At 39.3% G+C, this 17,490-nt stretch overlaps 1 protein-coding gene across 1 annotated transcript in view; it reads left to right on the plus strand.

Moving 5' to 3' along the window:
* The window catches only part of FBXO36 (F-box protein 36), a 66,433-nt gene that overhangs the window by 33,438 nt on the left and 15,505 nt on the right, over window positions 1-17,490 (plus strand). The window contains exon 2 of the mRNA XM_081052065.1: window positions 5,529-5,637. Coding sequence (XP_080908191.1) covers window positions 5,529-5,637 — 109 coding nt within the window. The remainder of the gene's footprint in view (window positions 1-5,528; window positions 5,638-17,490) is intronic.

Here is a 17,490-nt window from a genome sequence, read left to right on the forward strand (position 1 = left end):
TTAGGTAATTGATGAGAAAAAACACATGGTTCTGATCTCTGGGTATTTATTTGGAGCTGAGTTTGTTGTTTTGACTATGAAGGACTGACCAGTGTGAGTGAAACAGGAGGGAAAGGGAGAAAGAGTGAGGCAAGGACCGACCTCTGTGGAATCCTGTATCTGGTATCCTGTTGGACACTTTGGATTTATCTCACGTCATTTCTTGAAAATTCGGTGAGGTGGGTGTGGGGACAGAGCCCCAGAAAGCAGTTTCCAGGCTCTCGGCCTCACACAGAAAGGTGCTGGCTCTGGTAGTAAATGGCCATCAACTGTGATCAGATGGCCATCAGCTGTGGCTAGCTGGCCGTCAGCTGTAACTCGAAAGCCATTGGCCACTAATATAACTGCTGTGGCTACGCTAGCAAAAAAGAATGGGGGCTTGGCAGGCTATGTAAATTTACTAACAATTGTCACCCCAATAAATTTAATAAAAAAAAAAAACAAAGAATGGGTACTAGCAAGACCGGATTGCAGAGAGGCGGATGCCGCTGGCGAGAATATAGTGGTATGACTCCCCTATCTATGGCTCCGTGGGTGTTCCTTTTTGGCCTCACCAGGTCCTGGGTTCTTATGTGGGGAGCGGGACCAGAGACCCCACCGGACGCCCCGCACGACAGTGGGCCTCATCCTTATGTACATTTTGGAGATGAAGAAATTGAGATCAAAAGAAGTTAAGAAATTTTACAGGGTATAATCTTGTCAAAGACTATACCCATCTGACACCAGACTCTCTGCTTTCTGTCCCAGTAGCAGGATTTTTCAGTTGGGGGTAGTGGTGAGAATATCACAATCTCAGACCAGGGGTGGGGTGTGCATTTTCCAAATATATGTAAATGCTAAGATGCCCAGTTGGGCCCATTTTTTCGCAGTGTCCCCCTTGAGGTCTGCCTAGGGAGTTGCTGTCTAGGTGGGGCTAAAGACTTAAGGTTTAGGGGCCTTCACTGGGTAACTGACAAATGTCTTGGTATTTTTCCTTAATAATTTGAGCAGAAGAGGTACTGGGGGATTAATAAGAAATCTTAGACCTCTCTTTTAAAAGGAAACTCAATTTTCAACTTTATTGAAAAAGTTTACTGGAAATATATAAAAATGATCATTAATGTTGTTCTCTGTCATTTTTTCACAAGTTATTTTATTGGCTGCAGAGTATTCTAGCATCTAAACATGCCATAATTATTTAACTAGTTCCAACTATCAGACCCTTAGGTTGGTTCTGATTTTTTCATTATCACAATTAACCTATGACAAATATTCATGTATAAAAAATATTGTATTCATCTCAGATAAATTCCTTAGGAAAAATTCTTACAGATAGAATATCTGGGTCAAAGGGCATGGATGACCTTAAGGTTTCTGATAGGTGGTGCGTAACCATTTACACTCCTCTGAATGGTTAGTAGGGACCCCTTTTTGGTTCTCCTCACCAATATTGAATTTTATCACTTAAAAGAAAATCTTTACCAATCTGAGTGACAATAAGTGGTAGAAAATTCCTGTCTCATACATTTTTCTGTTTTAATAAGTGCAGTATATGGAACGTAATCGAGTCATGACAAGGCTAAGTTGTGGTTCTGAATATCAGATTTCTGTGTACTGCTCTGTAGAGTTGTAGTATGAAGGTTGTACATAAAGAAAGCTTCATGCCTCGGGACAAACCCTATGTTTACGAGTTAGGAAGGGAGAGGCTTGGATTCTGGTTCTAGCCAGCCCTGTTTCCCGAGGCAAGTGCTATAGTCTCAGTAATTCACTTGAAATACCTCAGAGGAGCCAACAGGATGCTTATCTATGTGGGCAGTTTGCTCCATTCTGTGTCCTGAGGATCCTCCCGCCAGAGGCCATTACAGCAAGTACTTCAAATACTGCCTTCTAAGTCAGTACCAGAGAGTTAATTAACTAGTGTAAGGAATATTGATGTAGGTGATGTTAGAACTGCTAGCAGTTTCTGGGTGTGGGCCGGAATCGTGTCTTGTGAAGCCGAAGAATGGAAACATGGACCAGGGAGAGGCAAAAAGTTTTAAAAAGAGGATAGTTTATTAGAGGCAGGAGAAGAGGTTGCAGCTTCCAAGCCGGAGGGGGTCCCGAATGGGGGGTGTCCCGTGACTGAGGCAAAAGCTTTTAGTTTTATACCTCCCCTCGCCTGCTTGGGGAAGGGGAGCTGTTTGAAGAAGGAAACTGGCGCCTTCTAATGAAATTTGTCTACCAGGTTTGTTCTGCTTGCCCATCCTGAGGGAATGAGCAAAGTAACCCACTCTTATCTATCAGATCTGCTCCATTTGTCAAGCCAAAAGGAATTTTATGATTAACTTCAGGGCCTTGTTACATTATGTCCTGGAGCTAAGGAGTGATTTCAAAACCTGAAGTTTTAGGATATGGCTGTCTTTTCTTTGTTCCACTAAGGACCCCCCCATCTACCTAGCAATTATACTAACTAACCTGTCTCAATATCAGACATAATTTAACGATGTGCAAGATACGAGGCTGAGAAGAAAGATTGTACAAGTAAGTGTCTCTCTGCCTTTTATTGAGCAACATAAGAAGTAAGTTTGGTAACATAATGTTTGTGGAGCAGTGCCCTGTCTAGAACTCCATTTGTTCCAGAATCTGCTACTTAATCAAGGATTGAGTTGCTTGATCTGGCTAGAAGGGTCGCTGGTCATGTCATTATAATATAGGTGCACTTGCCCCAGAGAGAAAGTTTCCTGGGGAGGTTTCCATAGGGTGCCAAAGAGGACAGTGAGAGGGACTCCACTCAGCTTCCAGAAACATGTTTTGGACCCTTGTGGAGCCTGCCTGGGGATAAATGTCTTTCTTGGGGCAGAATTCAATCTGAGACTTGCTTTCATTGTAACATAACACCTGGTAGTAAGGTTGTAGGGAAGGAGACTTCCCTACTTCTAACTTAACCACTCTGAAATTTTTTGCTCATCTATCTGAGTTATGGAAGGACTGAATTATTTCTGTCTTGCCAATTAGTTCTAAAAGTCCTAGATTATGTGGTATAAAGAACATAGCATTAGATTCAGGTTGCCTGGTATTGTCATTCAATAAAAAGGAAATATTATTTATAATATTTATTGTTAATTTTAATGATATTTAATAGGGAATGAAACGGAAAATTGAAGTGCAGAGAAACTAAAGATATCAGGTAGACCTGCCTTGCTCCAAAATTCACGTTTTTTTTCTACTTTAATACTTGATATCCCTCTGTTATGGACTGAATTGTGTCTCCCCAAGATTCCTACATTGGAGCCCTAACCCACCCTGTGACTGTATTTGGGAACAGGGCCTTTGAACAGGTAATTAAGGTTAAAGGAAGTCATAAAGGTAGAGCCCTAATCCATTAGAACTGGTGTCCTTGAGCCTCCCGGTGGCTCAGGAGGTTGGAGCTCCGTGCTCCTAACTCCAAAGGCTGCCGGTTCGATTCCCACATGGGCCAGTGGGCTCTCAACCACAAGGTTGCCAGTTGGATTCCTCTACTCCTGCAAGGGATGGTGGGCTGTGCCCCCTGAAACTAACAATGGCAACTGGACCTGGAGCTGAGCTGCACCCTCCACAAGTAAGATTGAAAGGACAACAACTTGACTTGGAAAAAGTCCTGGAAGTACACACTGTTCCCCAATAAAGTCCTGTTCCCCTTCCCCAATAAAATCTTTAAAAAAAAAAAAGAAAAAGAAAAAAGAGCTTGTGTCCTTATAAGAGGAGGAAGATACATCCCAGGAATGCACATGCATAGAGTAAAGACCATGTGAGGTCACAGTGAGGAGGTGGCCATCTTTAAGCCAACGAGAGAGGCCTCAGGAGAAACCCAACCTGCCAACACCTTGATCTTGGACTTCTGGCCTCCAGAAATGGGAAGAAATAAGTTTTTGTCGTTTAAGCCACCTGGTCCGTGGTGTTTTGTTGTGGAAGCCCTAGGGACTGATACACCCTCATCTCTGTGAGCTGGGACAGGAAAATGCCTAAGAGGACAATTTTGGTGAAGCTCATGCTCGGGAAAGTCAAAAGTGACAGGCTAAGGGATTTTCTGAAAAGAATCAGCTACCAAGATTTTGTGAGATTATGGAGTTCTGTAATTTACACATGTGTTTTTTTCTCATTTCCTTGAGTGATTAGAACAAAATCTAAATGAAAATCACCCTTTAATTCATCCAACAAGTATTTATTGAGGACCTACTTTCTGTTGGGCAGGATACCAGAGAAGATAGTGTAAAAAGTCTCTACCCTCTTGAGAACTCAGTTATGTTTCAGACATCAGGAAAGGGGAGTGGCCCAGGAAAAGGGAGGCAGAGCCTCCACAGGTAATAGGGCAGAGGGAGGCAGCTCTACAAGGAGAGGAAAGCTGGCAGAGGCCTGATTCTGCGTGCAGGGGTGAGAAGGAAGAAGGAGGATGGCAGTTCAAAGCCCACAGTTCCCACACCAGCACCATGAAGATGCTAGGAACAGGGATTTGCGAGCTGGTAGAGACCAGCGCAGTAGCCCAAAAACAGTAGCCCAGGATCTGTGAGTACCCCAGGGACTGCTGGGTGGGTGAGGATGGGAGGCTGGAAACCAGATAAAGGGAGAGCCCATAGCAACTTTTCACCTGCTTAACAAATTTGCCTCGGGCAGAGCCTATCTGAGTGTAATTTCAGTGTCCTTTCCTGGTTATGCTAGTGCAGGAAAAACCCAAAACTGGGAAGCCAAGCAGTTTCTCTGCACATGTGTCTCCTAAAGCATCTTCCCTTGTAGCCCTGATGCAAAAATAGTTCAGTTTGTTGTTCAAGTTCTTGGGAGTTTTCTCATCTCAATTGACTACCCAGTTCCATTACAGGTTGAAAAGCATGAGCTAAGCTGGTGAAGCTTCAAGGGGCTTCTCATCAGGCCTGGTAGTTGACACTGTCACGTAATCAACATTGAACTTAAGTGCAGTCTGTAACCATGGAAATGAGGTTTGCTTCAGGTAAACCAAAACGCTCATAGAAGTCAAATGTCCTGTCAGCAGATGGATTACCAAGAAGTGTCCTTTGTAATGACACTTTTCATGCATCAAACAATGCATAATGGTGTTTCCCCCGGTCTTGTCCACTAACTGTTGCTCTCTAGGAGGAGTATCCACTCATCCTGTCTGCCTTGTAGATGGGAAGGGAGGCAGAGGGTGGAGCCATTACACTGGAATTAACTTGGCTCTCCAAGTTAGAGAATCTGTATTCTCAGAAATCTTCAACAAACAGCCATTTGGCTCTGGGTGGTTTTAATATCAATTGACTTGATAGATTTTAAAGATTTCTTTCTGTGCTTTGATTTTGTGACTCCTAATTGTTAAGGAAAACGTTCACGGATGCACAGACCTCACTTCTAATTTGATGTGATGCTAGATTGCAAAGTTATAGCTGACGTTGGACGTACGGCCTTAAGTGCCTGCCCTAGTGATTTTTCAAAACCCCAGATCTACTCGTAGCTGCTGATGTTGAAATCAGTTTTAATACATAGCACCTTCTATTCAATCACAGGTCATCTTTAGATGGTGGAAGATCTCTCTGAGGAGTGAGTATCGATCAACAAAACCTGGAGAAGCAAAAGAATCTCACGAGAACTTCCTAGAGAATTCACATCTTCAAGGTAAAAAGAGAACATGTTAGGTACTTATTGCTGTCAAGTTCCCTTTAATTAGTGATCGGATTTTGTCAGAGAAGTATCAAAGATATCATTTGACAAATTGATATGTCATTATGTGCTTAATTAGATACAGCAGGTAGAGTAGAACATTGGGTTCCTAAATAGAAAATGGTTTACATAGCCTAAAATTTCATTTGGGAAAAATTATAAAGTGTTTAAGATTCCAGGTTACATGTAGATTCCATTAATAATCTTAAATCATATAAATATAATTTTTTGGCACAATAGTTAATTAAAATGGGTTTCCTTTAGTTACAAATAAATTAAAAGATTATTTGAAAACATAATCAAATTATCAAGTCCTTCAATTCTTCCGTATTTTAGCATTCATTTAAAATCACTACCATTTCTTTTAATATCAAAGTTTGCTTGAGTAGTCTCTATCAAGTAAATACTTGGACTTAATAATAGAAAGTGTCCTCCAATTTCTCCTATGCTTTTTTCCTTCTCAATGTGAAAATTTCACTCATAAAAAGTAGACAAAACTGCTTTTTAGAAAAACTCCCTGTGGGGACAGAGCCCCAGAGAGCAGTTTCCAGGCTCTCGGCCTCATGTGGAAAGGTGCTGGCTTGGGTAGTAGATGGCCGTTGGCTGTAGCCGGTTAGCCAATTAGCCACTGATATAACTGCCGCAGCTGTGGTGGAGAGGGAGTCGGGGAAAGTCGAGTCGGTCTGTTGGCAGAAAAGTGGACAGCAGGTCGTACGTCATGTGAATCCAGCCTCCAGTGAGACTATAGTGGTATGACTTCCCTATTTATGGCTTCATGGGTGTTCCTTTTTGGCCTCACCATATCCTGTGTTCTTTTTTTTTTTTTTTTTTTTTTTTTTTTTTTTTTTTTTATCCTGTGTTCTTATGTGGGGAGTGGGAGCTGAGACCCCACAGGCCGCCCCGCACAACACTCCCCGTACCCATAACCCAGCTTTTACAATACTCAAAATGTGTCCAAAAATGTACATAAACCTATGTTTTCACTGGATTATTTTGAAGCAAATCTCAGTTGTTGCATCATTTTATCCTAAACTATCTCAGTATGTGTCTCTGAAAGGATTCTCTTTTACTAAACTCTTTAATAACTTATTCCTTAATAATAAAATTTTAAAGCTGGAAGTCACTTTAGAAATTCTTATTAGGAATAGTTAACAATGTTCTTAATATCAAGCACTTTAATATACATGTTCTCATTCTATTGTTACAAAATCCTTGTGAAGTAAATAGTATTACTCTCATTTCACAAACAAGATCCAGAAAGGGTGTGACTTTACAGGTTCCCACAACTAATGACTGACATTGCTAGGACAAAACATTGAGAGTTGAAAATCAAGTATGTTAATCTTACTGCTAAAAGGCACACTCTAGGTGGATCTTTGATAATCAACATTCTTTGATCTTTGATAATCAACATTATAGCATGTACTAGTTCTTTTTCTAGAAAAAGAGTAGGTTTGATTTTGTTTTGTTTCCTTAAATATTAAATAGTTAAACATATGGATGGATTGTTTTCCATTCCTGATGTTGTACACATTTTGTTTCATTAACTTCTTTAAGCAAGTATTTATAACATTCACTATTGGCTTAAAAGACCATGTTGAAGAAAGACTGTCCACATTTCATTGACCAAAAAAAAAATCAGCCCAGGCCTTCCCTCCTTATTTAATTGTGGAATAGACATGTTTCTGCAGAGATATGTGGTTATAAAATAAACTTCTAGAAAGCACTTTTCATTTTCACGTTATGATTCATATTATTTTCTGAGCCCTGTTGTACCTAACCCAGACCATAGATCTAGTGAGTGTGGAATATTTTTGGAGAGGTCATGCTATTTTCTGATTGGCTCCCACAAAACCCTGGTGATGGGGGGTTGGGCCCGACAGATTGGAGGCCATTGTCTTCTGAGTAGAGGCTTAAGGGCCAAATCCTCTTGCTTTCCTCCAACAACCCCGCCCCCTAATAAGATGCTGGGGTGGCTATGGGGCACCATCAGGATCAGGATAACCACTTGTGGGATTCCTCATCTTGGAAGAATAGGCAGTAAAGTGAGAATTTAAGGATCAGCTGAGGCCTGGCTTCCTGATGAGCCCTCCTGCCTGGAGAGAGGACAGGGGAGGGACTCAGTCAAGAAGTGCACCCAGACAGGCTTTTTAAATTGCAGTTTTGAGAGCGGCACTTCTCAGGGCTGCCTGGTGGCCTGTGCATAGCAACAGCACTGAGATACCCAATTCAATCTGCCTGGCAAGTTCAGAAGCTTCCATGTCTCACATTTTAGGCCTCCTACAGCACCGAAGTCCTAGCAGAGGGGAAAACTCTGAACCACACTGGTGTTGGTCCCCCTCGTACCCTTGGTTCTTGGGGAGTCCCTCACGAAGGCCTCTCTGCAGCAGAAAGAGAGGTGCACTGAGGCATAGAGTGGGGACCAGGGATCAGCAGCCTGGGTTCGAATCTCTGTGCTGCCTCCCACTGTGTGACCATAGGCCCAACCTCCCCTCTCTGTGCTCCCATTTCCTCCTCCGTAGGTACCTGGGGATAAAATGGTTACTCTGTGTGGTCTGAGAGCTTTAATGACCTGACATGTGAATAGTGTTTAGAATGATACAAAATCAGCTCTTAATCATTGTTTGCTGTGTCATTAAGAATAGGATGTTTGACTGTGTTTGTTTTTTCCCATCCCCTCTTGGTCATATTTCCAAGACCCCTTCCCCCAAGTTTTTTTTCATCCCGAGTTCCTCTCCTGCTTAAATCCTACACATTGGTGACATATCTCTAGAAACCCGGTTCCCCTTGGGGACAGCCTGGCAGAGGACCAGGACCAGCTTACTCCTATGGCTTCCTCGGCATCTAGCAGCAAATTTTCCTGGGGGTGACATGTTCTCTTTAACTTCCAAAGGATACCTCATCTTTGTTTTCCTCCTGTCTCCCTGGCTCCTTCCTGGTCTCCTTGCTGCTCCTCCTCATCTCTCCAAATCTAAATGCTGGGGTCCAGGGTTCAGCTCTCGGACCTCTTATCTGTCTATAATGCCTGGGGGGTTGGAACAAGGCTCTGGCTTTAAATGCCATCCATAAACAGACAAGCCCCTTATCTCCAGCCTGCAATTCTCCATAAAAGTCCCCACTCAGATATTTATCTAGCTGCAACCCTGACAGCTCTACTTAAATGTCTAATAGGCTTTCAAATGTAATATGTCCAGAATTGCTTCTGTTGGTCCCCTACTACACACCTCTATCCCCCCAAAAAAGTCAGACAAAAATTCTATAGTTATCCTTGGTTCCTTTCTTATGTGCTAGATCGAATCCATCAACAAAACTAGAATCCAAACTGTGGTAGACAGCCTCCAAGATGACTCCCAAAGATTGCCACCTCCCAATATTCACACTTTTGTGTAATCCCTCGCACACTGTACCTAGGTCAACTGTGCAACCAACAGAATTCAGCAGAATTGATGGTATATCACTTTGAAGATTAAGTTATAAATGACACTGCAACCTGTCTTTTCTCTCTTTTTCTCCCTTTCGCTCTCTCTTTCATCACTTGCTCTGGGGGAAGCCCAGTGGAGAGGCCGCCATCCAACAGCCATGTGCATGAGCTTCCTTAGAAGAGGCCCCTCTAGCCTCAGAGGCAAACACATGTCTTGACTGTAACCTCATGAGGGGCAGACCCTGAGCCAAAACCATCCAGCTAAGCCCTTTCTAGATTCCTGAACCTCAGAAACTGTGATATAATCAGTGTTTATTGTGGTAAGCCAGTAAATTTGGGGGTAATTTGTTACGCAACAATAGATAATAAATTCACAAATGCTCCTCACTATCTTCGGTTCTGGTGCAACCAACGACAACCTTTCTCCCAGATGACTGAATTAGCCTTCTAACTTCTCACTCTTCCCACCCTTATCCCACAATAGTTTGTTCTCGGCACAGCAGCCAGAATCAGCCTTTCAAACAAATACCAGGGCATGTTTTCTCTGCTTCAAACCCCTCAATGGCTTCCTGTCTCACAGGGGTAAAAATCCGAGTCTTGCAGTGCTCTTTAGTCCCTCTCCTCTACTCCAGTCACACTGGCCTCCCTGGTGTTTCTTGCACAAACCAAGCGTATTCTTACCTCAGGACCTTTGCCCTTGCTATTCCCTTTGATAAGAATGTATTTTCCCATGATTTCCCCATGATTTATTCTTCATTCAGGTCTCTGCTGAAAATGCCTTATTAGACAGTGTTTCCTGACCACTGTATAGAAAAGCACCACCTCCTCTCTTGCCCTGTCTCCCATAATACTTATCACCACAGGCTGGACTTTGTGTTACATGTTTGTTTGTTTATTGTCTGTTTCTATCTCTAGAATATAAGGTCTATGGTAGGGACATTGCTTATTAGTGGGTCTTCGGCTCCCATCTAGAACAATGCCTGGTACATAGCTCAATAATTTGTTGTATGAAGTATTTGAAAGAATCCTTAGAGTGATACAAAGGTAAACTCTAAAACAGATCCTTCTAAATTATAAGTCTGGTCCTAATAGAGTTCAGGTTTCTGATCAATAGTTTGTTCCGGGTTTGGGGGTGGTGGTGGCTGGAGAATCTTAACACCAAGATTAAAAACACACTACCGGCTAATTTTCAAGCTCAGGAACCAATGTCTTATTAATCATTCTATTTTCGAGATCAGATTCATAGTAGGCACTTAGTATATGTTTGTTACAATAAATGAATGAAGACATATTTTTTGATAAAGTAATAGTGTTTAAAATAATGTAAATAAAATTACTGTGCTCAAACTATATTTTCATGACTCTAAATTCATATAAGAGCACAAGGTGTAAATTTTAGTACTTACTCATGTTTTTATACCCTGGAGGGTTATAAGTTGCACTAAAGGAATGCATCATATAAATCTACATTAGTCTGCTAGGGCTGCCATCACAAAATACCACCGATTTTGTGACTTAAACAACAGAAATCTATCTTCCCACAGTTCTATAGGCTGGAAGTTCAAGATCAAGGTGCTTGCACAGTGGGCTTCCTTTAAGGTCTCTCTCCTTGGCTTGTAGATGGCCACCTTCTCGCCGTGTGTGGCCTTTGCTCTACGCTCATGAGCGTCCGTGGGGTCTGTGTGTCCACATTTCCTCTTCTTATCGGAATACCAGTCAGATAGGATGAGACCCCACCTATGTGACCTAATTTAACCCACTTACCGCTCTGAAGGTGCCTGTCTCAATACACTCACACGCAAGGGTACCCAGGTTTTTAGGGCTTCAACATAGGAATTGGGGGGAGGTGGGGAGGGCACAATTCAGTCCACAACAAAATCCAAACTTTCCATGTAGAGAATTTCCTGAAATTTTATAAGCAAAGTATATCTTTATTAAATTAGTAAGGCATGATTACTAATTAGTTCTAATAATTACTATTGATTCTTCTTGCTGCTGTAACAAATTACCACAAATTTAGTAGCTTAAATAATAAAAATTTATTATCTTACATTTCTAGAGTTCAGAAGACTCATCGGGCTAAAATCAAGGTATTGGTAGGACTGTGTTTCTCCTGAAGGCTCTAGGGGAGAATCTCTTTCCTTGCTTCTTCCAGATTCTACAGGCTCCGGCATTCTTTGGCTTGTGGCCTCTTCCTCTGTCTTAAAAGCCAGCAAAGGCCGGTCCAGTCTTTCTCACTCTGTTGCTGCTTCAGTGGTCACTTCTTCTCTGACTATGACCTTGCTGCCTCCCTCCCCGCTGCTAAGGACACTTGTGATGACAGTGAGCCCACCCAATTAATCCAGGACAATCTCCCTATCTCAAGATCTTTAATCACACTTGCAGAGTCCATTTTGCTACGTAAGGTCACATATTCTACAGTTTCTGGAGATTAGGGCATGCGACATCTTGTGTGTGGGAGGTCGCATTATTCTGCCTGCCACAGTGATATATGTTACGACAGCCTAAATTGCAAAATCAAAAGCATTGCTGAATTTTCCCCCCAAAGTTTGTGGTTTTAAAAGACAAAACTCATATGTTTATTATTTTAAAAGTCATCCATTCACTACAAAGTATAGAGAACTGTTTGCGTGACTGTTAAGAGTGTTGCTTCATGCAGACTACCTCTGTGCATATCCTGGCTCCAAAACCCATTAGATATCTGACCTTTGACAAATTATTGAATCTCTCTGGACCTCAGTTTCCTCAACTGTTCATAATGGCAATAATAATTATGGCATCTACTTCATAGGGTCCTTACGAGGAGTAATTGAATCGAAGTACTTAGAATTTGCCTAGAACATGATAAGTACTCAGTAAATTCTAGCTAGTACAGGTTTTAAAATTTAAAAGGGGAAATTCCTTCTCTCTTCTTCCAAGCTCCATTCCCCAGAGATAACTACTATAAATAGTTTCATTTGCATTTGACTTCTTTCTGTTTTGGATTGTGTGTGTGTGCTTGTTTACATAAATAGAATCTTTAGTTCTTTAATTTGTTTTTGCACTTAATATGTTGTGAACATTCTTCTGTTAGCATACACAAAGGACCCTGCTGTTTTCCAAGACTATCTGGTATTCCATTGTACAAATATACAATCCGCAATTGATGGGCATTTTCAAAACCCTTTAGGCATATTCTAGGACATATTTTCTTTGCGCACTTACATGGAAATATCAGTGACATAGATTTCTAGACGTGGAATTTGCTGGTCCAAAGATACGTATGTTATAAATTTTGATTGACGTGTAGTATTTTATTTGAGGGTTGAATGCTTGAAAACCTTGCATTAGTTAAGGCTAACTTAACAAAGGATGGTATTTCTGTTAACTAGCTTGAGTAGCACTGCCATGGGATTCAGCACAAATGTTGTTTACAATTTATTTGACCTTTATAATTATGCCAACTTTATATTTTTGCTATTTTTGAAATAATGTTAAAGTGGGTGACTTCTATTATTTCAATGTTCATAAAATGAGACTTCATTAATATTTGGATGTCACAATATTTCAATTTTGAGTAATTTAAAACCTTTGCAGCACATTTGGTCCACGCCAAAAGGTCCTTGAAATTTGATCCTTTCCCACACTTAGAAAATGTCTCTGGGTTCTAATACCCCATAAGATTTATTTCTACTTTTGGTTTACAGGATTAATAAATAAAAAATACGATCATGTTTTGTTGGTCCAATAATTGTGTTGTGGCTATATTACCAACAATAATAATAACCCTTCTTGCCTTGGTAGCCTGGCTGGGATTAAGTAGATCGGTTAGGGTTTGAATCGTGCAGAAAAATAGGATTTATGTTAACTATGGGTCAAATGTCTCCATGGACATTTTGGACAGGGCCAAATGTTCCCTAATCGTTCAAAACCTACATACAATGCCAGCCACTTCGCTATACTTACAAACTGCCCTCCAGAAAAGCTGCTGTGTTACTTATACTGCGTCCAACAGGATACAGAAGTTTTCTTATACTTTTCTCATCACTCATTATATATTGCTACTCTTTTTCATCTTTCCCAGTCAGATCGTGAAATTAGTATCTTGTTTAATTAACATGTTCCCCATAACGAGTAAGTTGAGCCTCCTGTCATGTTTAATTGCCTTTTACATTCTTTCTGTAATTTGCCCATTTGTACTCTTAGTCCATTTGTCTGTGAATTTTTCCTTTTTTTTTTCTGAGACCTTTCAAAACCTGAGGAATCATCTATAGATATTTTTTCCTAAATTGAATAAATAGAAATAACCAGGAAACTACCTTTTGGAAATATTTTTTAAATTTTAGTTAAAGGCAAAAATGTGCCAATATAAACTCAATTGAAACTGCTGAGTCATGGGTTGAGATTGAATCCAACTTAAATTAAGTTGTTTTCCAACTTATGTGCATTTTAAAGTTGGTTGTCCTTTTCTTTTCTTTTTCTTTTTATTTTTTTTTTAACTTTTATTTATTTAGGTGTGGTTTTCCAGGACCCATCAGCTCCAAGTCAAGTAGTTGTTTCACACTAGTTGTGGAGGGCGCAGCTCACAGTGGCCCATGTGGGGATCCAACCGGCAGCCTTGTTGTTAAGGGCACTGCGCTCTAACCAACTGAGCTTACCAGACGCCCCTGGTTGTCCATTTTTAAGTTGGTTGCTTAGATCTTCGAATGAGTTATAAGTGGTTGTTCAGTATTTAGGCCAATCCACAAAAATCCCTGTGATAAAAACCAAATGATAACAACCACACTTTCTGAACCAAACAACAAAGGTTTTTTATTGCTGCTATAGCACGTGAAAGGAAACGTGGGAGACACAGTTTTGATGTCCAAGTTTTGAAATTTCCTTGGATATTTAGATGATTTGTGGGGAGAATGGGACTGAATGTTTGAAATGGGGACTATAGTGGGAAATTGGTAATACTAATATTTATATCCTGAAATATTGGCCTGAGTTCTAAATCCCAGGAATACTGGTACACCAAGTACCACAGAGTGGGAACAAACAGTCCTTATCTTCTTGCCAGCGTGGGTCAGCCATGGATTATAGATCCATTTTCCTAGGTCCTTTCTTCAGGCTTATATCCCCACCTTTGACCTGGACTTCATTTACTCTTGCCTGATCGCCACCTCTTAGTCTGCTTACTCCTCTTCTCTCTGCCCTCTCTGATGAGCCGCTCCTCGTCTTCAGCCTGGATTTCTAGGGTTTCTGCAGATTTGGGCCAGGGTTCTGTGGGTGGGGGTGGGAGAGAGTGTTAGAGGCAGAAGCTCTGCGAGGAGCATGGGAACCAGTTTCTTGTATATCCTTCCAGAAATGGTCTATGCGTATAGACAAAATATGTTAACACAAAAAGAAAATCTTATACCTTGTGTCCTAGACTTTGCCCTCTAAAAGGTTTTAAATTCAGAAATATCTTCAACCTACACAAAAGAACAGAAAGTAATATCACAGATAGCCAACACCACTAACCAGCAAATGTGAACATGTGTCACATTTACTTCATTTTATCCAAATTATCAAATATGTTTTTTTTGATGGCTGTAGTATCTATAGTGTTCTCTTTTTTTTTTGTTGTTCCTTAATCATGGTAATTTGTGCTTTCTCCCTTTTTTTCTTGACCAATCTTGCTAGAAGTTTATTAATGTTATTAATTGTTTTCAAAGAACTAACCTGTACTGTAGCTCTACTGATTTTTCTCTATTTTTAATTAATTTTTATTATTGATTTCTGTTCTTTCCTCTGTTATTTCCCTCCTACTACTTTCTTTAGGTCTGATTTGTTGTTCTTTTCCGAGTTTCTTGAGATGGAAGCTTAATCATTATGTTCAGCCATTTTTCCCCTAAATTTTCTTTAAGGGTTGTTGTAGCTATATTAGGTAAGTTTTGAGAAATTGTATCTTTATTCTCATTCAGATTAAAATATTTCCTAAATTCCATTTTGATTTCTTCTTTGACTCATAGATTATTTGGAAACGTTTTGTTTAATTTCTGAGTAGTTGGGAATTTTTCGGTTACTTTTTTCCTTGATTTCTAGCTTCATTGCATGTAATCAGCAAATCTACTTTGAATGGTTTTAATTTTTTGAATGGTGTTTGTTTTCTGTCATCTTTTCTAAGGGCCATAGTAATCTTTTTATCATCCCAGTGTTATTATACATCCTGCTGAAGTGAGCATGAATATTTAATATTTTTTAAAAACATAAAAATGTTACATATACTGTCAAATTTCTACCCCTCACCTGTCTGTTTACCCTCTATTCTCTCCTGTTAACTATTCAAAAATTGGTATTATGTCTCCAGGCATATTTTATTATACGCAGTTACAACTATACAAATAATATATACTATTTTTATATTTAAATTTTTACATAAATGGTATCATACTACCGTGTTTTCCCGAAAATAAGACCTAGCCAGACCATCAGCTCTTAATGCGTCTTTTGGAGCAAAAACTAATGTAAGACCTGTTCCTATATAATATAAGACTGGATATAATATAATATAATATAATATAATACCGGGTCTTATATAATATAATGTAAGACCGGGCCTTATATTAATTTTTGCTCCAAAAGCTTTATTAGAGCTGATGGTCCGGCTAAGTCTTGTTTTCAGGGAAACACAGTATATTGCTTTTCAACTTTGTTTTATTAATCAACACTGTTTTTGAGATTTACCCATGTTGATACATGTAAACCTAGTTTATTCCTTTCAATGACTTATGGTATTGTATTATATTATAAACCATAGTTTATTCAATCATTTCCCCTACTGAGGGTAGTTAGGTGGTTTTACTTTTTTGCAAAATAAATCTTCATTTATCCTTGTGCAGTGCCTGAGTGCTTCTGTAAGTTGGGAGTGTAGAAGTGCATCTGTTGAATTGTAGGATTTGTGCCTCTTCATCTTTACTGGGTATTGACAATCTGTTCTCCACATGAGTTAATTAATTTATATGTCCATTCATGTTTTATGAGAAATGGCCTCTTCCCTATATTCTCACCAACATTTGGTGTAATGAGAGATACATGTTAATTTTTGCCAAAGTTGGTGTGTAAATTCCCTGATTATTAATGAGGTTGAATATCTTTTTTCATATTTATTGACCATTTGGGTTTTCCCTTCTGAGAATGGCTAATTCATTTTCTTTGCCTATTTGGTGTTTCCTTTTTTATATTGATTGTAGAAACATATATGTGTGTGTGTGTGTGTGTGTGTGTGTGTGTGTGTGTATATATATATATATATATATATATATATATATATATTTTAGTACCAATTCTTTGGTTTGGTTATATGTGCTACAGATATTTCACCAAGGTTTTGGCCTATCTTTTTACTTAGTTTATGTGTTTTTACTCATACAGAAATTTACCATTTTAATGCAATTCAAAATGGTCAATCTTTTACTATATAGCTTGTACTTTTGTGTGTTGTTTAAGCAATCACTCTCTACCTTGATTTCATAAGAACATACTCCTATGTTTAATTCTAAATATTTTATGATTTTTTTCTCATATTTTGGTCTTTAAGTTACCTAGTTTATTTTTTAATATGATGAGATTAAAGGTTATAATTTTTTTTCCCTGAATGGCTGGTCAGTGTTCCTAGCATCATTGATTTATGGGATAGTTTAATTATTCCACACTTAAAAAAAAACTCGTCGTTTACATATTCCAGATTCCTGTCATTTCCAGGGATATTTAGTTCTATCGATCATTTGTCTTAACACCAACACTACTGCTTTAATTATAATCTTTATAGTGAGTTTTCTTACCTGTTAAGATGAATTCTTCTAAATCTTCCTCCTATTCTTTACAAGGGCTGTTCTTGACAAATTTTTACCCTGCATGTGAAATTTAAGGTCAGCTGGTAAAGCTATGTAAAATTCCTGTTGAAATTTTAATTGGAAATGGATTGAATTTTTAGATTTTTGAGGGGATAACTGGCATCCTTTGGTCTCCCCAACATGAGTATGATGTCTCTCTCCATTTATTTAGGTCTTTATGTTTTTCAATAAAGTTTTCTTCATAAAGGTCTTATATATCTTTTGTTTGAATTTCCACCAAACACCTTATTATTTTTTATAGCTAACAATAGAATCTTTTAAAAATTGTTTTAAAAATTCTGTTTTAAGTTTTGATTATATAAAACATGCGTGTTTCCAAAGTTAAAATTGTAAAACAATGTACATTCAAAGATTTGCTTTCATCTCAACCTGCTCCACCCTTTCCTTCCCTTGCCCACTAGGTAACTACTTGTGTTTGTTTTTATGTATCCTTCCAGTGTTTCTTTCTTCTTATATAAACAGTAACATTCTACTCCTACTGGTCCACACTTTACTTTTCCACCAGTATATCCTGGAGATTGCTTCATG

The sequence above is a fragment of the Rhinolophus hipposideros genome, assembly GCF_964194185.1.
Source record: "Rhinolophus hipposideros genome assembly, chromosome: 6".
Lineage (NCBI taxonomy): Eukaryota > Metazoa > Chordata > Mammalia > Chiroptera > Rhinolophidae > Rhinolophus > Rhinolophus hipposideros.